This window comes from Hyla sarda, chromosome 3 (assembly GCF_029499605.1).
Source record: "Hyla sarda isolate aHylSar1 chromosome 3, aHylSar1.hap1, whole genome shotgun sequence".
Taxonomy (NCBI): domain Eukaryota; kingdom Metazoa; phylum Chordata; class Amphibia; order Anura; family Hylidae; genus Hyla; species Hyla sarda.
In genome coordinates this window covers 331,816,006-331,843,523 of record NC_079191.1, presented here as the reverse complement: position 1 = coordinate 331,843,523, position 27,518 = coordinate 331,816,006, and the positions used below count along the sequence as shown (strand labels likewise).

General features: G+C 41.9%; 1 protein-coding gene across 8 annotated transcripts in view; it reads left to right on the top strand.

Moving 5' to 3' along the window:
- The window catches only part of ADGB (androglobin), a 231,417-nt gene that overhangs the window by 42,157 nt on the left and 161,742 nt on the right, over positions 1–27,518 (top strand). For 7 of the 8 annotated variants that reach the window (XR_008891477.1, XR_008891478.1, XM_056567311.1 and 4 more), the window contains exons 4-9: positions 4,968–5,039; positions 5,169–5,372; positions 13,883–14,022; positions 16,233–16,319; positions 16,660–16,850; positions 18,387–18,509. Coding sequence is in view for 6 of the 8 variants with exons in the window: in XM_056567311.1 (XP_056423286.1) it covers positions 4,968–5,039; positions 5,169–5,372; positions 13,883–14,022; positions 16,233–16,319; positions 16,660–16,850; positions 18,387–18,509 (817 nt within the window). In the remaining 2 variants the exon portion in view is untranslated. Of the gene's footprint in view, positions 1–4,967; positions 5,040–5,168; positions 5,373–13,882; positions 14,023–16,232; positions 16,320–16,659; positions 16,851–18,386; positions 18,547–27,518 lie in introns of those variants that run through there. The other variant, XM_056567313.1, reaches the window with a different exon arrangement.

Sequence of the window (27,518 nt, the reverse complement as noted above, 5' to 3'; positions counted from 1 at the left end):
GAGTCCAAACTCAGGAAGTATTCCTCTGCACTGAGCTTGATTGACAGAAAGTGAAAGCTCCATGGATTCTCACTGAAAGTTGCACAGACTGAAGGCTGCAGGAGAGCCTCACTGATTGCAATGCTGACTGAAATATGCACAGAGCTTGAGGGTCTTCTATTCATCACAGCTCTGCAACCATGTGAGGGCGGAAGTGGTCCCCCAGCCGGCTTAAGTGATGTCATGCCTGCTGGGAAACGTCCACTTTCTCTTGCTGGGAGATTGCACTATGTGAGCAAGAAGAATGGTAAGATACACAGCTTTTTAATGCTCTGAAATTTTTTTCAAGGGTGGGAGGGATGTTAGGAGTAGTTAGGGAACATAGCCTGAGGTAGTTCAGAACAATTTATTTTGTGAAATGTACTCTCTAATGACTAGTTTAGCATGCTATTCTGCACAAAAAGTAGTTGATGCCCAATGTTTGTCATCAGACTACCATTATTATTATTGGGGCTCAATTGGTGTGGCACTATTTTTGCAGCAATAGGCCACTGTTAAAGGGGACAGCAGAAAAGGAAATTTGCGTAGAGGATGTGGAGTTAACAACTCCGGTCAAAGAAGATGGCACTTAAGTCACTGGATTTTATTGTACTCTATTTATTGCACAGTATAAAGATACTCTGCGTAGTGTCAGTATTAAACTGATATGTGACCACTGTATTGTAATATTGTTGCTTGCATTGGTCTTTGTTGTAGTTATATGTGGTTGTGTATTTGGTAAGTGTGCGAATGAATTATTCAGAGGCATACTATCATATATATATTGGTTTTTATGGCAGGTATTGGCTTCACATAAAATAATAGCCACATAGCTCTATACATACTGTAGCTCTATACACCTTCAGAGTAACTTTGTATACTGAAGGTGTACAGGGCCTCCATCAGTAAAAAGATAAATTACGCCTGAAAATGCACACTGAAAATGAAATATGCCGTGAAATTGTAGGAAGCGTTATATTCACACTTGACAGATTTGTTGCAGATTGTGTTGCAAATAAAAAATCACTTCCATTCATCTGAATGGAGTTTTTTGGTGGTCAAAATGGGGACTTCTGCAAGCTGCAGTCAGCTGCTGGCACATAAATGTCTATAATAAATCTGCTGAATGTGAATACATCATAATGATTGGGTCACACATTCCATATTTTGTTGCGTATTTGCTGCTGGGTATTTTCCTACCTATTGAAGTCAATGGGGGGGGGGGGGTGATGGGGATTTATCAAAATATGTGCAGAGGAAAAGTGGTGCAGAGGAAAAAAAAGTGTTTCCCATAGCAACCAATCAGATTGCTCCTTTAATTTTTAAAAAAGCCTTGGAAAAATGAAAATAGAAACCAGGTTGCTATGGGCAACTGCCCCACTTTTCCTCTGCACAGGTTTTGATAACACCCCCCCCCCCCCCCCATATGCTTGAATTTAGAACTGAACATTATTTCAGTTGTTAAAGCAATTAACTTATGCAGCAGCTCATAAGTAAAAGCCACCTTGTATGATAAAGTGTACATAAATTAGAGAACGGCAAGTATTAATGTAATATAGCTGATACATTTACAGAATTTAAGCTGGATATCAATTACATAAACCAGTGTTTTGAATCTTTATTACTCACTGATGCAGATAAATAAGGGAAGATAGAGGTACATTTTCATTTGGTTTACTTATTTATTTTTTACTATGTACACAGGATATTAATGCCATCTAGTGGCACTGTACAGAATGCTCACCAGAAATCCACCTTGCTTCTGAACAGCAAATACATTACAAATCTGATCTATTCTTTGTTTACTTTCTATGCTTTTCAGTGTCTTATTAATGCTAGTGTGAAGGCTTTTAATTATTTTGTTATCTCTTTGGAAAGATCTGTGTTAGGCCCCTTTTACAGTGCCATTGTGCCCCATCATAAAACGTCCGTTAGGCTCTTTTTTTCTGCCTTTAACATCCGTTATCCGGACAGGGCACAACGGACGACAACGGGTCCCGACAGATCCCATTTACTATTATGGGGTCCGTTGGTAGACCGTTGTTTTTTTTAACGGGAGTAGCGGGAGAAAAAGACAGTGCTTGCAGGATCTTTTCTCCCGCTATCCTTCCCTGGTTTCCTAACGTGCATTGCACTGCCGTATCACAACGGCAGTCTGAAAGAAGCCTAAAAGAGGTTTTTGGGGCCTTGCCAGAAAAGGTTATTAGTCTTTAATCTGTGAAGTTAAACCTTTATCATCACTAAAATAGACCATCAATTTTAAAATTTTATAAACCTGTATGGTTTAGTTACATTAACCCTTTAGGCTATGTTCACATGGCAGAATTTTCGCATGGATCTCCGCATGAAAATTCTGCATCTGTTTAAAGCCTATTCACTTTATTGGGATTCTGCAGTCCCATTAAATGTCTAAAATTTTTGCAGAATTCTGCTGCGGAAATTCCACATGAATTCTGCATAAATTCTGCTTAGATTTTGTGATTGAAAGATTTGAAATTCTGGTCAAATTAATGCAGCAATTGAATTCACAATTCTATCTAGAATTTCTGCCATGTAAACATAGGCTAAGAGTGGTGACGAAGTGATTTTCACTCTCACTGCTGTTATTAAAGAGGTATTCCAAGTTTTTTTTTGTTTTTTTATTTGACTATGCTACAGGGGCTGTAAAGTTATTGTAGTGTGGCTCGAGACATTACATCACTAGTCAGGTGATGACAGGGAGCCTGCCTGCTTCAATTGGTGAATTTTAGTTTTGCAACAACTGGAGGCACCCTTGTTAGAAAACACTGGTCTATTGTTCACAGAAAAGATGAAGCACACATGTCCTTCAATGGGTGGGGTGGCTGATGTGTGGGAGGGAGAAAAATGACATCACACTTACAAGCAAGGTATTATGGGATTTGTAGTTTGACAGAAGGATTTCCAGCAGGAAATAGCGATTTCACGAAAAGATAGCTACGGTATTATGGTGGACGCACAACCTAGCCATTTAGCCCCAAGACAAGCACAAATACTTCCTAAGCATGTCTCTTACTGTCTGACAGGTAAGTACTAAAGTCACCTTATAGAGGATAACCCCTTTAAGCCACTGAAAGTCCTCTCAGCTATTTTTTCATTTTTAGGGGTGGAACCTGAGCTGAGATTTTTGCCAGCAGTATCACAAATGAACTTCCTTTTCCTTACTTCTCTGGCATATCAAAAGACAGCACCTACTCCTCTCTACTTTGCTATGACTTAGTTGTTAGAACTTCGTTCTTTGAACTAAACAAGCTGCAATGTGTTGGGGGATGATTTACAGTACACTACAGAACACTCATCCTGTCCTTTCAGAATAAAAAAAACATACACTGCCTGCAGTACTCTTAGATTTATCTTTATGGCATAAAAATAGGGATGTTACCAAATGCATATAAATTGTAGCATCTATCCAGGCTTAATTAAAAATGCAAAAAGGTTTATTTCTCCATCATACAAAAAGTGAATAGCATGTGAAAGTGAAGAGCATGTAAATAGCAGATTATCTGAAATATATAACCATATGTAACCAATCAGCATATGTGGGGCTATGTTTAGTAAAAATATGCAAAAAAAAGGCAGTCTCACACAGAGCCTGAGGTGTGCAGTTCTTTCATTAAATAAATATACCACATTTTGAGTTTTTAATGTTACTTATGTCTATGCATATATATATTGACCATAAATGTATCTAGATTCCATTAAACATAGTTACTGTCATTAATATAAACTTTTGAAATGTCGTCAGACATGTCAAAAGTTTAGATCGCGTTGGGTCTCAGTCCTGTCACCCGCTGCAATCGTGAGTAATAGCCAGCTGAAATGCACAGCGAAGTGCGTTTCACTTCCCGACTGCCAGTCACATCCGACACACTCACTTCATTAGTTTATGGAGTTAATGAGTCAGATTTGGAGGCCAGCCAGGGAGGGAAGTGCATTGCCACACACTTTAACTTGCTATTGCTCAAAACTACAGTGGGACTAAGGACTAAGACCCAGTAGAAGCTAAACTTTTGACATGTCTGGACTCCTCCTGGAAAACCTAAAAATATAAATAGGAATGGAGTTAATCTCTAATGTAGCACTGGCCCTTTAAGAAAGGAATACTAAAGTTGGCAGCATTAAGGTTTTATAATTTCATCTACTGTAAGCTATTGCATTTTTATTATGATTCATAGTTGCCAACATTCAATATCTTTGCTTGACAATCCCACAAACAAGACCACAAAAGAGACAGGGTTTATGCCTAGAAGTGGACATTTTAGGCCGTTCAGAAGCCAAACAATGGAGTAACATTCCACAGACAATAAATGGAGCACTGGAACATTTCATCCTCATTCTGGGTATCAGCAGGTGTCCCTGTGATCAGACCTCCCCTTAAGGGTAGGGGATACTTTGAATGGTAGGATAATTTTTGAACTGAGCATCCAACTTTTGGGAATACCCCAACAACCCCCACCACCACCACCGCAATCTCCCGATCGGGATCTCGAACAGGGACCCCAGTCTCCCTTAAGAATGGATTGTCCGGATGCACATGCGCATCACTGCTAGAGATAGCCTAACAGCTCCTATAGGGAAAGAATAGAGTGGCGACACATGTGCCCATCTGGCTCCACTGTTCTGAGACTCAGGTCCCTGTTGTCAAGATGAAGGGGGTCCCAGTAGTTCGACCCTCTTGCCATTATCAGATAGCTATCCTCTATCCTGAACATAGGGGATAACATATAATTGTCGGTGGACCCCCTTAAGCTTTGTTATAAAGATTTGGTATTGTATTGGTTTTCAACTTTTCTGAAGATTTTCAAAATGTACACATTTATACCATGTTAATATTGCACAATTCCCAGTTTATACATTGTATAGAAGAATGACCTGTAAGGCCAGCAGAGCATTATACTGTATGTCTTCCTTTCTTTTCCATTTTGATTTAGTCTCCTGTGGTTGTTAAGGATGAAACCTCCTGTGATTTATTATCATCAAATGAACATTTAATTGGAAGTGAGGTATGTAAAACTGTCCAAGCTGTGGATTTAAAACTGACGCCTCTAGAAACTTATTCTAAAGTGATTACTTTTTCTAAAATGTAAAAAGAATAATTTGGCGTAATATGATATTGTCATTTTATGTCTCAGCTCATGAGGTGGATAATTAGTGAGGTCAGTGCTGTCTGGAGAATCTATAATGAAAATCTGACAGATAGTAAAGCCACATCTGCAGAACCACCTGTGCTGGCATGGAAGCCATGGGAACACATCTATGCGCTATGTAAAGCCGTAAAGGGGCACATGCCGCTCTACAACAGCTATGGGAAATATATTGTGAAACTATATTGGATGGTAAGTAATTAACTGTACTATGAGAATCACCACAACTGCTATGCAAACCTTTACCTTATAAACAATAAGACCATGAAGGAATCATGATTAAAGGACAACTGCAGCGGCATTACACTTATCCCCTATCCACAGGATAGGGGATAAGTGTTTGATCGCGGGGGGGTCCGACCGCTGGGACCCCCCGATCTCCCTAACGGGGCGCCGCCATAAGCGCTCATGGTGAGCGCTAAGGCACGTAGCGTCGACCTAGAGGTCGACGGTGACACCCCGTCTCCTCCCCGTCCCCATACAGTTCTATGGGGGATGCGGGGAGGCACGAATGCTGCCTCCCCGCCTCTCCCATAGAGATGTATGGAGGAGGCGTGCCGGCCGCAACGTCATGCTGCGGCTGGCACGCCCCCTGCACAGGACAGCCGCGGCCCCGTACAGGAGATCGCCGGGGGCCCCAGCGTTCGGACCCCCCGCGATCAAACACTTATCCCCTATCTTGAGTATAGGGGATAAGTGTTTGTAACGCTGCAGATGTCCTTTAAGGTCTCATGCAAGGTCTAACATTGACTTAGAATATAGCCACTTATAGGTCACACTAGAACAGTGGTTCTTAACCTGGGTTCGATCGAACCCCAGGGGTTCGGTGAGTCAGTCTCGCGGGTTTGGCGGAGGTCAAGACACACACCTGACTCATATGATTCGTGATGACATGCCCCGCTTGTCCAGCATTGGCTGCAGGTGATCATGTCCCACCTAACAGATCTCAGAGTACTGTTTTACCCCACTGTAAAGGAAGCCTCCTATCCCTTTGTGGCTCCGCTCCTACGCGATCGCCTGCATGGGTCCCACGCTGGAACGCACCACTTGCAGCACGGCCTCCCTTGACGCACTTCCGGTCCCGCAGCGTCTTAAACAGGCTCAGCCAGACGGTCCCTTTGACAAGCAGACATTCTGGACACATGGACGCCGCTGGAACAGGTATGCACACTAAACCACCACTGCCTTCACTCAATGCCTGGCTCTTGCCAATGAGTGGCACTTGCCAAGGTAAGGCCACGCATTTCTGAACTGGTCTCTGAAAGACAACAGCAGAAGTCACACTGATTTGCAGTAAATATTCATTATTATGTTTTTGTGTGAAAATCATGTTTTCATGGTTTTGTTCTTCTATCTTAATGGTTTTGTTCTTTAATGGTTTTGTTCATTTTTGTGCACCTATGTATAAATATATACTTAAATATATACATATGTTTTGAATTTGAAAAAATCATATTTTATTTTTCCAATTAAGAAGGGTTCGGTGAATGCGCATAGGAAACTGGTGGGGTTCAGTACCTCCAACAAGGTTAAGAACCACTGCACTAGAATGACAGTTTTCCTTTTTTTGGTGACCTATTTTGAACGAACAATGAACTAAAGTGTTTGTAAAGTTGTATAATTAGCATAGACCTATCCCGGATAAAAAGAATCTCTTATTTCTATGCTGCCAATGCAACATAATTAAACCATCAATGACTATTAGGCTTCTTTCACACTAGCAAATTACTCAGTTTAGCAAGTTCTGTCGCTAGTTCCGTCCTAAAATCAGCTGTCACCGGCAGTAACCAAATCCTATACATCCGTTAGAAAATCCCATTATAGTCTATGGAATTTTTCTAATATCCGTTTTAATCCATTATAGTCCGTTATTGATAACGAACGTTGCTTTGTGACAGAAGATAGTACGGAAGAAAATAGTTCATGAACTATTTTCTTCCGTACTATCTTCCGTCACAAAATAACGTCCGTTATCAATAACTATAATGGGATTATATACCGGACGTATAGGATTTGGTTACTGCCGGCGACAGCTGATTTTAGGAGGGAACTAGTGGCGGAACTTGCTAAACGGAGTAACTTGCTAATGTGAAACAAGCCTTAATTAACTATAAGGCTATGTTTCCACTGAGTTTTTGAGCCTTATTTTGGTATTTTTAGCAAAACCAAAGTGTAACCGACACAAAGAAAAACTATAGTGAAAATATTTTTGTGTGTGTATTCTGGACCAACTCAGGCTTTGCTCAAAAAGCGGACCTAAATAAGGACCACAAAGGCTTTAAAAATTAAGTTTAAACATAGTCTTAAAAGTTTTGATCGCAGCAGTTCTCGCTCTTGAGACCAGCAGCAATTAGTAATTACAAGCCACGGAAGTGAGTGGCCGCTTACTACCCGGATGTCAATAACATCAACATGATGTAAGTTTATGCAGACTTATATTGTAAAACGTGGGATTGGCCAGCAAGGGAGTCAAGCATGTTGCTGCTCGCTTCCCAAGCTAACAGTGGGGCAAAAAAGTATTTAGTCAGCCACCAATTGTGTAAGTTCTCCCACTTAAAAAGATGAGAGAGGCCTGTCATTTTCATCATAGGTATACCTCAACTATGAGAGACATAATGAGAAAAAAAATCCATAAAATCACGTCTGTTTTTTAAAGAATTTATTTTCAAATTATGGTGGAAAATAAGTATTTGGTCTTTGTGATATACCCTTTGTTGGCAATGACAGAGGTCAAACATTTTCTGTAAGTCTTCACAAGGTTTTCACACCCTGCTGCTGGTATTTTGGCCCATTCCTCCATGCAGATCTCCTCTAGAGCAGTGATTTTTGGGGCTGTCGCTGAGCAACACATACTTTCAACTCCCTCGAAAGGTTTTCTATGGGGTTGAAACTCCAGGACCTTGAAATTCTTCTTACGAAGCCACTCCTTCGTTGCCCAGGCAGTGTGTTTGGGATCATTGTCAGGCTGAAAGACCCAGCCAGGTTTCATCTTCAATGCCCTTGCTGATTTCACTCAAAATCTCACGATACATGGCCCCATTCTTTCCTCTACATAGATCAGTCGTCCTTAGCAGAAAAATAGCCCCAAAGCATGATGCTTCACAATAGGTATGGTGTTCTATGATGCAACTCAGCATTCTTTTTCCTCCAAACACTACGAGTTGAGTTTTTACCAAAAAGTTCTACTTTGGTTTCATCTGACCATATGACATTCTCCCAAGCAAACTTCAGACGGGCCTGGACATGTACTGGCTTAAGCAGGGAGACATGTCTGGCACTGCATGATTTGAGTCCCTGGCAGCGTAGTGTGTTACTGATGGTAGCCTTTGTTAATTTGGTCCCAGCTCTCTGCAGGACATTCACTAGTGTCACGATTTGGCTGGCTGGAGGTGGATCCTCTGTGCCAGAGAGGGATTGGCGTGGACCATGTCGGTGGACCGGTTCTAAGTTGTTACTGGTTTTCACCAGAGCCCGCCGCAAAGCGGGATGGACTTGCAGCGGCGGTAGCAACCAGGTCGTATCCACCGGCAACGGCTCAACCTCTCTGACTGCTGAGATAAGCGCGGGACAGAAGGACTAGGCAGAGGCAAGGTCAGACGTAGCAGAAGGTCGGGGCAGGCGGCAAGGTTCGTAGTCAATAAGGATAGCAGGAGATCTGGAACACAGGCTTTGGACAATACTAAACGCATTCACTGGCACAAGGCAACAAGATCCGGCAGGGAAGTGCAGGGGAAGTGAGGTAATATAGCCAGGGAGCAGGTGGAAGCTAATTAGGCTGATTGGGCCAGGCACCAATCATTGGTGCACTGGCCCTTTAAATCTTAGAGAGCTGGGGCGCGCGCGCCCTAAAGAGCGGAGCCGCGCGCGCCAGGACATGACAGCCGGGGGCCGGGACAGGTGAGTGACTTGGGATGCGATTCGCGAGCGGGCGCGTCCCGCTATGCGAATCGCATCCCCGCCGGCAGTGTCAGTGCAGCGCTCCCGGTCACCGGGGCGCTGCAGAGAGAGGAACGCCGTGAGCGCTCCGGGGAGGAGCAGGGACCCGGAGCACTCGGCGTAACAGTACCCCCCCTTAGGTCTCCCCCTTTTTTTGTCCGGCAATTGCTTCACGTGGGACGAGAACACTGGGAGCGATTGTAGGGTTTCCCCATCAAAGGCAGGCACTTCAGCAGGAGTGGGAATGGGGAGGGAGGGCAGAGGGTGAAGCTTGGCACGGGGCAGAGTGTTACCAGGATGGGGGCTATGAGGAGGCAAAGCATAGTCCTGATAGGCTTTGGGGAGACCAGGTGTAGGAGGAGGCACCGAGGCTTGCCTGACGGGACTGGGAGGAGACGTGAGGCATTTCTTGCGGCAAGCAGGGCCCCAATTCTTGATCTCCCCGGTGGCCCAGTCAAGGGTGGGAGAATGATGCTGGAGCCATGGCAGACCGAGGAGGACTTCAGAGGTACAGTTGGGAAGGACGAAAAATTCAATCTTTACGTGATGGGGTCCAATGCACATTAAGAGGGGTTCTGTGCGGTAACGCACAGTACAGTCCAACTTCACTCTGTTGACCGAGGAAATGTAGAGCGGCTTGACGAGACGGGACACCGGGATGCAGAACTTATTTACCAAAGAGTCCAGAATAAAATTTCCAGAAGCACCAGAGTCCAAGCAGGCCACGACTGAGAAGGAGGAGTTGGCAGAAGGAGAAATCCGCACGGGCACAGTGAGACGTGGAGAAGCAGACTTCGTACCAAGGGACGCCACACCCACGTGAGCTGGGTGCGTGCGTGCATTTCCTAGACGTGGAGGACGAATAGGGCAATCCACCAAGAAATGTTCGGTACTAGCGCAGTACAGACATAGATTTTTTTCCCTTCGGCGAGTCCTCTCTTCATGGGTCAGGCGAGACCGATCCACTTGCATAGCCTCCTCGGCGGGAGGCACAGGGGTAGATTGCAAAGGATACTGTGAGAGAGGTGCCCAGAGATCAAGGTCTTTTTCCTGGCGGAGCTCCTGGTGTCTCTCAGAAAAACGCATGTCAATGCGGGTGGCCAAATGGATAAGTTCTTGCAGGTTGGCAGGAATCTCTTGTGCGGCCAGCACATCCTTGATGTTACTGGATAGGCCTTTTTTAAGGGTCGCGCAGAGAGCCTCGTTATTCCAAGATAATTCGGAAGCGAGAGTACGAAATTGGATAGCGTACTCGCCTACTGAAGAATTACCCTGGACCAGGTTCAGCAGGGCAGTCTCGGCAGAAGAAGCTCGGGCTGGTTCCTCGAAGACACTGCAGACTTCAGCGAAGAAGGACTGGACAGTGGCTGTGGCAGGATCATTGCGGTCCCAGAGCGGTGTGGCCCAAGACAAAGCCTTTCCAGATAGAAGACTCACTACGAACGCCACCTTAGACCGTTCTGTAGGAAATTGGTCCGACAACATCTCCATATGCAGGGAACATTGAGACAAGAAGCCACGGCAGAGTCGGGAGTCCCCATCAAATTTGTCCGGCAGACAAGCGGAGGCTAGGAGCGGCCACTCGCTGCGGAGGAGGTGCAGGAGCTGGCGGAGGAGATGGTTGCTGCTGTAGCAGTGGCAGAAGTTGCTGTAACGTGGCGGTCAACTGCGACAGCTGCTGTCCTTGTTGGGCAATTTGCTGCGATTGCTGGGCGACCACCGTTGGTAGGTCAGCGAGACTTGGCAGCGGCACCTCAGCGGGATCCATGGCCGGATCTACTGTCATGATTTGGCTGGCTGGAGGTGGATCCTCTGTGCCAGAGAGGGATTGGCGTGGACCGTGTCGGTGGACCGGTTCTAAGTTGCTACTGGTTTTCACCAGAGCCCGCTGCAAAGTGGGATGGTCTTGCAGCGGCGGTAGCAACCAGGTCGTATCCACCGGCAACGGCTCAACCTCTCTGACTGCTGAGATAAGCGCGGGACAGAAGGACTAGGCAGAGGCAAGGTCAGACGTAGCAGAAGGTCGGGGCAGGCGGCAAGGTTCGTAGTCAATAAGGATAGCAGGAGATCTGGAACACAGGCTTTGGACAACACTAAACGCTTTCACTGGCACAAGGCAACAAGATCCGACAGGGAAGTGCAGGGGAAGTGAGGTAATATAGCCAGGAAGCAGGTGGAAGCTAATTAGCCTGATTGGGCCAGGCACCAATCATTGGTGCACTGGCCCTTTAAATCTTAGAGAGCTGGCGCGCGCGCGCCCTAAGGAGCGGAGCCGCACGCGCCAGGACATGACAGCCGGGGGCCAGGACAGGTGAGTGACTTGGGATGCGATTCGCAAACGGGTGCGTCCCGCTATGTGAATCGCATCCCCGCCGGCAGTGTCAGTGCAGCGCTCCCGGTCAGCGGGTCTGACCGGGGCGCTGCAGAGAGAGGAACGCCGCGAGCGCTCCGGGGAGGAGCAGGGACACGGAGTGCTCGGCGTAACAACTAGGTCCCCTCCATGTGGTTCTGGGATTTTTGCTCACCCTTCTTGCAACCATTTTGACACCATAGGGTGAGATCATCATGGGGAGCCCCAGATCGAGGGAGATTATCAGTGGTCTTGTATGTCTTAAATTTTTTCATAATTGCTCTGTCAGTTGATTTTTTCAGACCAAGCTGCTTGTTTATTGCAGATTTAGTCTTCCTAGCCTGGTGCAGGTCTACAATTTTGTTTCTGGTGTCCTTGACAGCTCTTTGGTCTTGGCTATAGTGGAGTTTGGAGTGTGACTGTTTGAGGTTGTGGACAGGTGTCTTTTATACTGATAACAAGTTAAACCAGGGACCATTAATACAGGTAATGAGTGGAGGACAAAGGAGACTCTTAAAGAAGGAGTTACAGGTCTGTGAGAGCCAGAAATCTTGCTTGTTTGTAGGTGACCAAATACTTATTTTCCACCATAATTTGCAAATAAATTCTTTAAAAATCCGACTGGGAATTTATGATTTTTTTATCTCAATATGTCTCTCATAGTTGAGGTATACCTATGATGAAAATGACAGGCCTCTTATCTTTTTAAGTGGGAGAACTTGCACAATTGGTGGCTGACTAAATACTTTTTGCCCCACTGCATAACTAGTGATTGCAGCCAGTCTCAGGAGTGAGACCAGGTTCAAACAAAACTTGTGACTTGTATGAGCAACATGTCAATTTTTTTTTTCGGATTACAGTAACCATTTAATATTATCTACTAAAATCACTCATATGCTTATATAGCGTGAGAGATCTTGATATATGCTGTACCCAATTTCCCTATGACCTGTGGGTCCAAATCAATATCAGGTGCAAGCTTTTTAGGTATATCAGTCACAAATACACATGGTAATCTATGAACATATGATTTCTGTTTATTGTATTCCTCAAATATGTTTTTATATTCTCCTTACACAAAGAAGGCTCTATGCCAAGTTTTATGTAGATTTGATTAAACAAAACATTACAAAATTGTCTTCACTATTAACCATATCTGCTTATCTTTAAACCAGGAACATAAACATCCTCTAAAAGTCAAACTTTTCTTAGCTTTACCTTTTAAACAGGAGCACCGGATCTTAGGCTGGGTTCACATATGTCTGGAACCCAGCCTAATACTCACCGCAACTGATACCACAACTGAGGGCAAAAGTGCATGAGTTGGCATCAGTTGTTAAGAATCCGGCATTCATTAGGTGTACATGACAGATAGGGGAATACAGCAAGATCTGCTCCCCTGCTTGACACCCATGTGGCATGTCCCACCATCCGGCATCCAACTTGAGATGGCGGATGAATGGAAACTGTCCCATTCAAATGAGTGGGATCAGTCATACATATAGTTTCCTGGCTGTCACTGCTTTAGAGGCTTTATTAAAATCAATGGGAGCTTCATCACACACCCCGACTGCAGTTCAGAGATAACCACAGCACAGGGCAACAGTAGGGTAAGGTTTGTTGCCTGTCTACACATACCTCTAAAGAATCTGACTTTGATTCCAAATGTTGCAGTAACCCTTTTTTGTTACTGTGTGCAGTATTTACCAGTTACCGGAAGTACTTTCCTTTACCTTTTATACTCCTAAGAAACTTCTTTTTTCATGTACTCATATTAGTGTTGCTGTGTGAGGGCTTGTTTGTGTGTAACAAGTTGAAGTTTCTACTTGTTCAATCTACTGGGGACCATAAACTTTATTGATTTGGGGAGGTTAGGCAAAAAGCTGCAATTCAGCCATGCAGTGTCCTATTTGTAGCAGCTATAGTAGATTGTCACTTCCACCCACTTCAGTTGCATGATGTTATTGTTTAGTTTTTTTTTGTGAGGTTCTGTTTCTGCATTTGCATACCATATTTAATTTGTGAATCCCCCATTTTAATGATACATTTTGCAGATGTGTTTGAGAGACAAATTAAAGCTTTAGTGCAATTGTTTAGAATAAATGGTATGTTGCGGCTTCACTTGGCAATGATATTTATATATACAGAAGTTCGAGAAACAAAGTCGGACGTGACGTGAGCGGTTCCCAAATTAGGACAGATTATAAGTGGCTGTCACATAAAGCATGCGTGCGTGGTGCTTAAGCTACAATCTTGGTGCCTTCTCTTCATTTAAGCCTTCAATAATTTTTCGTGGCCCACAGCAGGAAAACAAAGGAAGTGTTTTGTGTAGGAGAGAAGGATAACTTGCTCTGAATCATAGTTTCTATTCTTGCACAGGGATTTCATTATTGTGATTTTTCTGCTTTATTCTCAGGGATGCTGGAGAAAAGTTGTTGTGGATGATACTCTGCCGTTCAACGAAGATGACAAGTTACTTCTTCCAGCAACTACTTGTGAAGCTGAATTATGGCCAATGCTGCTGTCCAAAGCTATAATTAAGCTTGCAAGTGTAGAGTATGTGTGAAAGATCCAGCATTTTCTAAGTTACATTAGTTTATTTTCTGGCATTTTGTCAACAATTTGGCATTATTTCTCAATAGTGTGTTTTAGTACTTGTGTTTTTGGTGGCATTTTTTCTGTAGCAATAAAATGGGAGAAAAACAGTAAAAGCAGCATTGAAAAAAATACCATGGACCTTAAAAACACTCCAACAGTTAAATAAATATATATATATATATATATATATATATATATATATATTTGTGTGTTTAAAAGTGCGCACAAGTGCATAATAAAGTTAAAATCACTTAAAACATCCTACGGAAGTAAGAGGGTACACATCTGTGCATATTACAAGTAGCCAATCATATTCGGGCGATGGCATACGGACTTACACCACAGTGAATTGTAAACAAAGAAGGGTAGAGCTGCAGGTCTGCTCAAGCCATATTGGCGCTTACACATCATTGTAATGTAAGGATCCTGATGCTCTTTATGGGATGCAAAAATCTATATCTAAATCTCTATGTATATTTTTTTTCCTTTGAGGCTAGGGTCACACATGCCTTATTTTGCTGTCTATTTTTCTGCATATTTGGTGGTGTGTATTTTCCTACCTATTCAACTTAATGGGTAGCAAAATCAGCTACAGGAAATACACAGCAAAATATGGCATGTGTGATGCTGGGTTCATATATGTCCGGCATCCAGCATAGGTGAACTCAGCCTAGATCTAGACGCAACTGATGCCACAACTGATGACAAGTTGTCATCAGTTGTATTGCATCAGGCAGCCATTGTTTCTGCGTTCCCCTGTTCAGTGCTTTCTGACGTGTCCAACCATCCGGCGTCAAAATTGAGACATTGGATGATTATGAACTGTTCCATTCAAATGAATGGGATCAGTTCTAGCATTAGTTTCCCTCCAGTGCACACCGGAGGAAAACTTTGCCAGACACCTGATATATGTGAACCCAGCCTGACTTTACCCTAAGGATTTTTTTTGGTGTATTGAACATACAACTGACTGACTAGGACCGATCTGTGTCCACTATGTGGACAAAAAATAGCAATTGCCTTGGAAATCATAGTTCTCTTCACAACTACATTGTCAGCTGTTCACCTGCAGCAGATGTACTGAAGCTAAAACAGATTAGTCATGTTAGAAAATTGTTATGTTAGTCATGTTAGAATATCTCTTAGAATCTGCTGTGAGATTTGCTACTACGATTTCATGTGCTCATTTACATTTTTGTACATTCATGTAGGTTTCCCATCAATGTCTTTCAGACAATAAGCGGTAGTTATCTTTAGGTTCGTTTACTATCATCTAGTCAAAGCTTTTCTAAAGTGCAGACATTCATTCTACTAGAAATCCAGAAATTTAACTGGCAATTCACTCAGATAATAAAACCTGCAGGTAAACCTGTTTTAGGCTACGTTCACATCACGATTTTGCCATATGTTTTTCTATTAGTTTTTCTCCCGAAAAAACATATAAAAAAACACTGTCAAAACCATATGAATTTAATGCGTTTTTGCATTGACTACAATCTTATAAAAGACCACGGTTTTGTATCTGACAACCAGATACATCATTGAATGCACCCTTATTGTCAGAACATCAGGTTTTACTCCAGCTAGTTTCTTCTTTAACTGAGGACAGGAACTAACACCCATTATCAGCCATTCTGAAGCTAGAGTCAACTAGTCAATATATATGTATGCAATTAGTTTTCTATACATTTTTATTGATTGGAGAGAGCAAACATTATACAATGGCACCTCATTTTAATGAATATTTTCAGCAATAGTTCACCCCTGTAAGTATGCATTCACACCTCTTTTTTTACATCTAGCAGGCGGATACGACAAGAAAATTTCAAAAACTCCTCTTGCTGTATCCATGCCGTTCCCCATTCATTTCACTGACTTGGCCAGAGTCAGCTTGTGACCCCAGCTGGCTTACTTTCCGACCAAATCTATTGTTTTGCAACTGACTGAAAACTGCAGCAGATGACAGTTTTCAGTCCTGTTCAAAAGATGGTCGAAATGAATGGGTTATGGCACAGATACGGCAGGAGGCGGTTTAAAATTTCTTCCATCGTATCCGGCTGCCGGATGTGCAAAACAAGATGTGAATGCACCTTAAAATATGCTTAATATAGATGGAGTACCATGCTAAAACAAGATTTTTGATTGTAAGTTTTTTTTTTTTTAATTAGTACCAATGGATTTGCAAAACGGGAGCTTGGAGAGTTTACTGTACTGCATGCGCTAACTGGATGGTTACCAGAGGTTATACCACTACAGTAAGTAAATGTTTAGGAAATTGGAGGGGTAAATTTTGCCTAATTTACATACATTTTACATAAATATTTTCATCTTTAAACCTGTGAATTAACTTTTTAACCATTTTTCAAGTTTTTAAAGTAGCTGTTTTCCTGAGGAAAAGCTGAGTGCCGGAATTAGTATTTTGTAAACCGTTTCTAACTTATGAATATAAACGATAAATTGATTCCTTTATGCAATATGCATAAAAAATGTAAAGCTGAAATGTTTGCGTAAGCAAGGCCTCAATTACTTTAATAAAGTATAAATAAATCCTCTTGCTGTGATTTTCTCTAACCTGTAATATTTCCAATGTTCCAGAAATGACAGTCTCAATGAAGTGTGGGAGCTGTTAAAAAGAATAGTTCCTGAGTTCAAGTTACCTAACGATGAAAAAGATGAATCCAAACTTATCAGAGCAGAAGACAAATCCAGAGACAATAAGCTGGCAGATGTTAAACTGGAAATCCCTGTACCCATCATTATTAAACCCTCCGAAAAGAACAGCAAAGGTTACATTGCTTTCATATTTTTGTTTAGTGTTTATGCACAGGGTAAAGAATTTGTATCTTGCTGTCCTGAAAATGTTCCCAGCCATTTTTTGTGTAATTTAATTGGAGAGGAGACGTTACATGCACTTGGCTTTTCCTGCTAATTGAAGCTGTTGGTTAAATGCTCTTTAGGCTAATGAAAGCCTTGACATTGCAGGATTGATATCTTATTTTAAATAAGACACTCGGGGCAGGTGTCAAGAATATTGCGTTTAGACACTTGAAGTAGAAAAACTAAAAAGTGCAGTGAGCTGTGTGCTATTTAATTGCAGCCATTTGTTTCTTCTGAAAAAGAGAGAAGACGCCTTTGAATAATATGGCTCTTTTCCTGTCTTCTTTCTAGTTGTTTGCAAAATGATAGGCACACTAAACTTTCACCCTATATATTAAGATAACTATAGTTACGGTAAATACTGTTGTTACTGTATTTTAAAATGGTAAGATTACAAAAGTTTTCCTGGACTTTTTTATTGATTATCCTCAGGACAGGCGATCGGTATCTGATCGGCAGGGGGGCCGACAACTGACATCCTTGCTGATAATCTGTTTGTTAGAGGTGCTTAGTGTGTAGTGGCCATGTTGGATTCACAGCATGTTTTTGCAATACAGTTCCAGTATAAAGGTTTTTGATGAAAAATGGATTCCTTAAAACCAGACTAAACTATCAAAACATGTGTATAAATTTTAACCCGTATACAGTTTGAAAAACAATGTCCAGTTGCATCCATTTTTTAAGAAAAAAAGCATTTTTAACTTTTCACTCCATTATGATTAAAGTTTCACTTGTTTGAATGAATTCCAAGAAAAAAACTTTCAGTGTGCAAAATCTAAAACCGTATGGTGCAAACCGAATGGAACCGTACGCACATACGGTTCTGTACCGTTCCCATTGACTCCCATGTTTAAAAAAACATATGCGGTTTCAATACGGTTTTTCCCCTGGACCAAAAACAGTGGTAGGCTACGGTTTTGGGCATGAGAAAAAAAACGGACAGAACCGTACAAGATGCAAAACGGACACAACTGGATGCATCATTTTGCATATGGTTTTCAATGGAGAGTCAATGCATACAGTTTTCAATACAGTTCCATACAGTTTTCAAATTGAAAACGTATACGAGAACTGCATTGCAAAAACGTGGTATGAACCCAGCCTCAGTCCAGGTGTCAATGGTCCTTGTCAATGGGAGCTGAGCTGCAGTAACCTAGCACGGCCACTGCACAATATATAGAACCATCTGTCTCCAGCTTTCTTCACTGTGTGTTGCGGGTGCCGCTACTTTGGAAAACAGCTGATCAGTGGGTTTTTGATGTTGGATCCAAATCTGTCAAATATTAATGGCCTATCCTGATAATATATTCCACCAATTTTTTACATGTCTCTGTCTAAAGTTAGAACTTTTTGTATTTAAATTACTCATTTACTTCTTAAATTTAGTATGATTCTTTTTACAACTTTAGCTCGTACCTAACTAACTTTTTTTTTTTTTTACTCAGAAAAAGCAGACTCAAAGGATGGTGGGAAAAAGAAAGGAGACAAAGAGAAAAACAGGTCTGCCAGTCATTCTGCACGACCCCCTTCAGAGTTATCAAACCCCCTTCAGCAATCTCTTCAAGAGTGTAAGTAGTAGGCATCTTGCTCAAGCCACAATTTCAGGTATCAGATTATTTTTAATATATCCTTGCAAATTTTTATTTGTTTCTAACCACCATGCACATTAAATAAATGTAATCTGAGGTCACCAATTTTGATGGGACCTGACAACCATGTAATATGTATGGTCATGGTAATATGTAAGACCATTACCAATACAATCCAAAAGACATAAAACACAAAGAGCTTCCTTGTGTGGGATCACCAGAGTGAGTTGTGTTAGGAGCTTGATCAAAGACTCGCTCACCTGGACGGGTTGTTCAGAATCCAGGCACAACACTTACAAGAACATAAAAAAAAACAGCTACTGCGGCTTCCCACGCCGAGACCATCAGCGTGATAGAAGACAATCAGGAGGTTCAGGAAGACGAAAGCTTGGATCGCGTTGCCGAGGTACTGATGTACAAAGGCACAGCGTTGCATGAATAAAAAACATCCTCCACACCTCCTGATGCTGTGCCTTTGTACATCGGTCCCTCAGCAGCGCAATCCAAGCTTCCATCTTCATGAACCTCCTGATTGTCCAATAGAATCCAAGGACTATGAAGAGTTCAAAGATTTGTTAAAGGGAAATACTGCTGCCAGACGGGAACATCTGGAAGGGAAATTTTAAAGCGATCAGATAACTAGGGTACAGGTGGATGAGGGCCATACTGGTTATTGTAGGAACATCAAGGAGTGTCAGGAGAACCACCAGTGTAGAGAGAAGCGTTAGAACCTTGTTTCAAAAGGACACAACATAGGGGCACGTCCAAATAAGGTGCCATAAATCTGCCCTAGGGGCATAACATCTTTGGCATGCATCTGAGACAGAGTACCCCATCTTTTGAAGTGTGATAGGGGTAATATAACTATAATGAATAATGTATAACTGAATCAGGTTATTGTTGGCAGCTGGGGAAACTAGGGTGTGAGAGGACAATACCCTTCCTTCCACTCCTCATTAGACATTGTGGGTATGTGGGACTGCCAATACCGTTCAGCCAGTAAGGAGGTGGAAAATTTTCACCTGGATGAGGTGAGTGTAGAGAATGGACACAAGATTTTATCACCCCAATGAGCAGGTAGGCGGAGATCTGTGGTCCCCCCTCTGAGACTTGTCTTTGTAGGGCATGGCGTAGTTGTAGGTAGTTAAAAAAAAAAGGCTTTTTTGGAAGACCAAATTTTGTCTGAAGTTGGAGAAATGACCTAAGGACATTGTCAAAATAAGACATGTTCCAATGATCTCACTCCAGAATTGAGAGTCCAAGGGTCCCAACAATTGTGGGAAGTTAAGGTTGTGCCACAAATGGAGATCTGAAGGAACCTCATTATATGTGTATAACAACTTTGTCCCTCTCCAAACCTGAATGGCGAATTTATGTAGGGGGAGGAACCCCCTCCCCCCGGCCAGGGAGGGGGTTCCTTCAGCAGTGGGCGTAAAGAGACAGTATTGACATATCGGGTCAATGTCTGCTCAGGCCCAGACATAGATTCAAGTTGCAGGAATCGGGCTTTCTTATGTGTATTGCTACTATACATTTGTATCCTTCCTGGTTACGTCCTCTGTGTGGGTAGAATTGTATAGTCTAATAGCAGTACAAGTGCAGTCTTTACATGCACTAACATTGCATCCTAATCCAGTACAATATTCAGTGTGCAGGCCTGCAAATGTAAAGTTCTACTTAAAAAACAATAATCTTTTAATAAGGTAAGGTGTAATTAATTTCATTATTAATTTTCAGTAATTAAAACCAAATAGATAATCACATAATATAGAGTAAAAAAAAACTCTGTAGTAGAGAAATAATAAATGTCACAATGTTAATATGTTTTGTAACGCAAAGTATAGTAGAAAATCAGTATCACACTGTGCGTTTGTCAGTCCTGTTTTTTTATTGTTTGATCCTGGATATCCTAAAATAGAATCCTGTTCTGAGCCTTGTGCTAATCCCTCTATCTAGGAGTGAGTAATCTTGTGTCTTTATTCATGTATTTAGGATTTTTGTTTCCTCCTAGGCCAGTATCCTGATCACTCGGTGGTGAGTGCCTGTTGGTTAGGAGCCTATTTGGCATTAGTATTGATGTCCCTCCATAATTGGAGTGGGTGTCTAGTGTGTTTCTTGTTCAGAGTTCAGTGTGAACAGTGCTCTTGATTTCCTGACCTGTTAGTGTGCTATTTCCTGCCTTGTTTGTATTTATATATCTGTTTGTTGGCTATTGTATTTCCGTTATGTTCCTGACTTGTTCCATGACTTTGTACAGTTCTGTTTGTTTTTTTGACTTTGACGCCGATGCTCTTTAGCGCAAGGGGCTGGCTCCAAGTTGTCAAACCGTTTTTTAGGGGGGATGGACAAGTAGGCAGGGAGAGCGGTTTTTAGGGGCAACTTAGGGCTCACTCCTCCCTGCCCTCCTTTGTGACACATACCATGTTCTTAAAAAATAAAGAAGAGGTTGTATTGCAACATATAAAAAACAATAGCCACAACGATGAAATAAATTATTGGCAATGCTATATCGCACTATATCTAGCCAAAAGTTACCAGTGAGCAAGAATGCATGTTTTTCAAGCATGTATAAGGAATACCATGTGTTTTACTATATATATGCTGGCTTCATCAGGGTGAGACACCCCTTTCACTTGAATAGCCCCTTTAGCTTACCATGAGTTGGTAAGTGCTAACTTTTTTTAAGCAGCGAATAATTGTATATTACACTAAATAATGGCTTCATAAGAAAAGTCCATGGGACTTGTTAACTATGGATAGGCTTTGTCCACTGGTGCGGAGTTCCATATTATGATGCTCCATATGGCTTCCTCTAGCAGGTGTTCCTATTAACTCACCATTAGTTTCATGACCAATATGACAAGTATGCATTTTATTTAGTCTAATGGGTTTAACTGATTGCAGGGTGTGTACTAGTAAATAAATATTTAGCTATTTATATGGGGTTTACATCACATCTGGAACAGTAATTTTGCATAGATTTGTACTTTAGATCAAATCGTGCTGTTGCTCTAGTAGCATTTTGTGGCATGATATTGCATTCCCATCAGAAAACTGTATGTGCAGTGCCCTATTATTATGCCAAAGGACACATTTACGTAAACTGTGCCAACAGCTGTGCTTTATTTAAAGCTGTTTGTGTAAGAACAGGACAGTTCTAATGAGGCAGCTGCATGGATCCGTGTGCTGGACTTGTTTACTTGGTCTTAAAGTGTGATAAATTGCCATTGCTTGATTTTCAGAAAAAGGGTCATTTTATCCAAGCACATCAATAAGGCTGTGTTGTTTCCCGACATGAGAAGAAAAAAGTTTTGCAAGTAATGCCAGTGCTTTTATAAAAAGTCAACAAATATATTACAGGAAAAACTTTTGAATGCACATTTTCATCACAACCGCAATATATACAATTTCCATTGTCATTTTATATGGCATTTTAAAATGCCTAAGATAATAAAAATATATTTTATCTAACACAAAAACCACATACAACAAACTGAATATGCCATGAGAAAAGCAATATATTTGGATTCCAGATATACAATGGTGAACTCTCCTGCTATCCTTGGCCGTGTATACAAAGCCTTCCGTGTAATCCTACATGCCTTTTCCCTATGTTTTTGCCACTGCTTTAAAATACTATAGCAGTTTTCTCACTGTGTACCCAAAACGTTTATAGGGAACAGTATGCCCAAAGTATCCTATTGGCCCATACTTTAACTTCCACCAACGTAATAAACTGAATTAATAAGAATAAAATCTCTGGCATGGTTTATGGGTAGGAATCCTTCCAATCACATATTGATCACCTCCCTTAAAGATCAGCAGAACTAATGGTCCTATTGTTTTCTCTTCTTTTTTAAATATTAACTCTGGAGACCTATTTGGCTGTTCCCTTGGAATCTTCTAAGCTGCTATGGTAAGCTACTTTCAAAAACAGAAATATAAAGAATAGGCAGACTTAAACCAGTCAGCCTCTTTTTAGTGTACCTTTGGCCCATATATGTCTATAAGGACATTACACTATGGGGGAGATTTATCAATGTTTGTGTGAGGTAGAAATCATTTAAAGGGGTACTCCACCCCTAGACATCTTATACCCTATCCAAAAGATAGGGGATAAGATGTCTGATCGCAGGGGTCCCGCCGCTGGTGACCCCTACAATCTAAGCTCCAACACCCCACTGTCATCACTGCACAAAGCGAACTTGCTCTGTGCATAATGTCGGGCAACACAGGGGCCGGAGCATTGTGATATCAGTGCTCCGGCCCCATGTGATGTCATGCTTCGCCCCCTCAATACAAGTCTATGGGAGGGGCATGACAGCTCTCACACCCCCTCCCATAGACTTGCATTAAGGGGGCATGCCATGACATCATGAGGGGGCGGAGCCATTACATCACACCCTGTATCGCCCATCATCACGCACAGAGCGAGTTTGCTCTGTGCAGTGACGACAGTGGGGTGCCGCAGCCGTGATCGTGGGGGTCCCCAGCAGCGGGACCCCCGTGATCAGACATCTTATCCCCTATCTTTTGGATAGGGGATAAGATGTCTAGGGGTGGAGTACACCTTTAAACCATGTCAGTGCTTTCTATGTTTTGCATGTCTGTGCAAAATTTATCAACTGTGCGCAAGCTTGTTGATAAATTTTGCTCAAATATAGACATTCCTTTATGCTTCTACCGTTTGACACATTGGTACCTGCACTCCTCGGTGTTCTATATTTGCGCAAAATCTGTTGCCTTTGTGCAAAGTTTTAATATCTAAACAAAAAATGCGCAATAGTAAATTAGTATGTAAAGCATTTTTCTTTCTACAGTACACAAGCATGCATAGAACAATGGAAAATATTCTATCAAAAAAAGATGCACAAAAAAGATGCAATGAAAGTCACTGCGCCAATTTTTGCGCAAAAAAATACACAAGAAAAAGGGGTAAACTCAATGATAAATGTCTCTCTATATGTATTGACACCTTCAGTGTATAAATGCCAAATGTATCCTTTAAAGGTGAGTTGATCAGAGCCTAATATGAACCAAAAATAGAGTTGTTATGAATGCACTCTTACAAGAAGGTATACATGGGTCAGACACAATAACTAAAACACCCCTATTTTTATGTAGTCAAGTTGACCTCTTCCTGACAAACCTGCCATTGCTGGTAACCCTTAGTTTTTTTCAGTGATGTACGATGAATGGCAGTTAATAAACTTCTTCTTTAAATAAACTAAGGCCGACATTTATCATTGTAGGTGTAAGTGAAGCATTTTTCTACACCTTTTTTTGTGTGCTGGTAATGTGTAGAAACACCAAATTTATTAAATGGTCACAGAGCATGATAAATTTTTTGCAGGTCCACATTTTCTGAAATTTCACTCTTCACATACACCAAAAACCTAAGCTAAGTCTGGGCTGGTGTCGTTTTAGAGACTTTTCAGTGGCTTTGCGCCTTTTTTGCGCCTTTTCACAAAAAGGCCCAGTTCATAAAACCCTTCCATATCATGTGTATTGCCAAAATCAGTGCATTGTAACTCAAAATCAGCAGAAATGTGTAAACTAAAAGGTGCAAAAAAGAGCAAATAAACCCTGCTTGTGCTTTTTTGTGCCTTTTCTAGACACAAAAAACAGTCTAAAGACAATGATAAATGTTAGCCTAAAAACCTATTTATTTGAGTTCCAAAGGCGATTGATTGTGCTGTCTGTGACCAGAGTTGTTGAGTTGACGGGTTTGTCACTGTTAACTGTTTCCTTGATCACATATACAGTCATGGCCGTAAATGTTGGCAACCCTGAAATTTTTCTAGAAAATGAAGTATTTCTCACAGAAAAGGATTGCAGTAACACGTTTTGCTAGCGTAGCTAGAAACCACAGGGCCCCGGTGCGAAAAATTGGCCTGGCCTCCCCTACCACTTGATGACCGCTTCCCCAATCCCGGACGACCCCTTACTCGTCCGCACAAAGATATAAGTGAACACCGCACTGATGGGACACAGTCAGGAGAATACACAACTATATAAGTGACTAACAGGCAGGGCCAGACAGACAAAACAGGCATTGAAGAATAAGCAGACCATTTTTCTGGTGGGGGTCCAACTGCTGGGACCCCCACCAATCACCCAATCACCGGTTATAAAGCTATAACTCCCATCATGTCTGGAGAGCCTCAGGCATTATAGGAGTTGTAGTTTTGCAACAGCTGGAGAGCCACAGATTAGGGTACATCATCTCTTACAAGTGACTCCAGCTCTGACAGTCAGGAGAAAACACAATGATATCAATGGCCTGAGTGACGTTTTCTTCTCTGTTGTCTTGTCTTTTCTTCTCCATCTGGTCCAGACGTCAAGACGTCTTCCAGCTCCATCTTCTCTGCAGAGTCTGATGCCCGGACATCATAGGCTCCTCACTTTATTCTGCTAAATACTGTACCCCTTGAAAATAATACTGCCACCCACTGCACCCCCTGAATATAAAACTACCATCCGCAGTACCTCCTGCATGTAATCTTGCCACCAACTGTACCCCCTGAATATAATACTGCCACCTACTGTTCCCCCTGAATATAATACTGCACCTACTGTACCCCCTGAATATAATACTGCCACCTACTGTTCCCCCTGAATATAATCCTGCCACACACTGTGCCCCTGAATATAATACTGCCACACACTGTGCCCCTGAATATAAACCCTCAAAAATAACCATGCTATACACTGTACCCTCCCACACTTCATACATACATACATACATACATCCTTATAGCTTACACACATCTCCACACATTATACATACATCTTGCTTACACACATCTATCATTCATACACACACATTATTCATACATACATACATCATACATACAGTACATACACGCACCATTCATACACACGCCACCTCCGCCCACCCAACACATGCATAATACATACATACACATACATCATACATACACATACATCATATAATAAACACATATCTTATATACATCCACCGCCTCCAGATCCCTCTGCATAATTCATCTCCACACATCATACATACATACATACATTCTAGCTTACACACATCTCCACACATCATAGATATACATATACTTGCTTAAGCTCATCTAACATTTATACACACACAGCATTCATACATCATACATACAGTACATACACACACATCATTCATACACACGCCACCTCCGGACCCCACACATGCATAATACATACACATACATAAAAACATATCCTACATACACCCGCCGCCTCCAGATCCCCCCACATAATACATACATCCTTCTAGGTTACACACATCATACAAACATACATCTTGCTTACACAACATCTATCATTCATACACACACATCATTCATATATCATACGTACATACACATCATTCATACACACGCCGCCTCCAGACCCAAAATCTCCCCCCCCGCCCGCTCTTCCAGAGCCCAAATCTTATATCAAGCTACAATGTAACAATGTGCTCTTCTGCCGCTCGCTTTAAACTTAGACTTTGGACCGCTTCTATTTCTGTCTGCAGATGTTTTTCTGGTCTTTATTTACTGAGATGTGATCAAGGAAAGAGATCTTAACATAACCATTAAGGCATGGTTCACATATATCAGGGATCTGGCATAGTTTCCCTTCGGCATGCATCAGAGGGAAACATTTGAATGGGACAATTCACAATCATCCAGCGTCTCAGGTTGGACGGGGTCCAGAAACAATGGAACCGGATGCCATACAACTGATAACTTGTTATCAGTTGTGGCAACTATTGCATCGACATCTAGGCTATGCCAGATTCTGGACATATGTGAATCCAGCCAAACTCAGCCACTTTGATAAGGAAAGTCCCTACCCGGAGTGCACCAACAATCATCCTGCTGATATTACATTGACTTCTATTGATCTTGCTCTAACATCAACCTTTAAATCACGCTCTGTTATTTAACTACTTCTGCTCTAACATAAACTTTATTAAAACATTTCTGATGCATTTCCAGTTTAGAGTGTTGTGTGTGTGTGTGTGTGTATATATATATATATATATATATATATATATATATGTATATATATATATATATATATACAGTACAGACCAAAAGTTTGGACACACCTTCTCATTCAAAGAGTTTTCTTTATTTTCATGACTATGAAAATTGTAGATTCACACTGAAGGCATTAAAGCTATGAAGCAACACGTGGAATTATAGACATAACAAAAAAGTGTGAAACAACTGAAAATATGTCATGTTCTAGGTTCTTCAAAGTAGCCACCTTTTGCTTTGATTACTGCTTTGCACACTCTTGGCATTCTCTTGATGAGCTTCTTGGTCAAATAGCCCTTACACAGCCTGAAAGTGTGTTTGGGGTCATTGTCCTGTTGAAAATTAAATGATGGTCCAACTAAACGCAGACCGGATGGAATAGCATGCCACTGCAAGATGCTGTGGTAGCCTTGCTGGTTCAGTATGCCTACAATTTTGAATAAATCCCCAACAGTGACACCAGCAAAGCACCCCCACACCATCATACCTCCTCCTCCATGCTTCACGGTGGGAACCAGGCATGTGGAGTCCATCCGTTCACCTTTTCTGGTTGGAACCAAAGGTCTCAAATTTGGAGTCATCAGACAGATTTCCACTGATCTAATGTCCATTCCTTGTGTTTTCTTTTAGCCCAAACAAGTCTCTTCTGCTTGTTGCCTGTCCTATGCAGTGGTTTCCTAGCAGATATTCTACCATGAAGGCCTCACACAGTCTCCTCCTAACCGTTGTTCTAGAGATGTGTCTGCTGCTAGAACTCTGTGTGGCATTGACCTGGTCTCTAATCTGAGCTGCTGTTAACCTGCGATTTCTGAGGCTGGTGACTCGGATGAACTTATCCTCCGCAGCAGAGTTGACTCTTGGTCTTCCTTTCCTGGGGCGGTCCACATGTGAGCCAGTTACTTTGTAGCTCTTGATGGTTTTTGTGACTGCACTTGGGGACACTTTCCACCTAGAATAT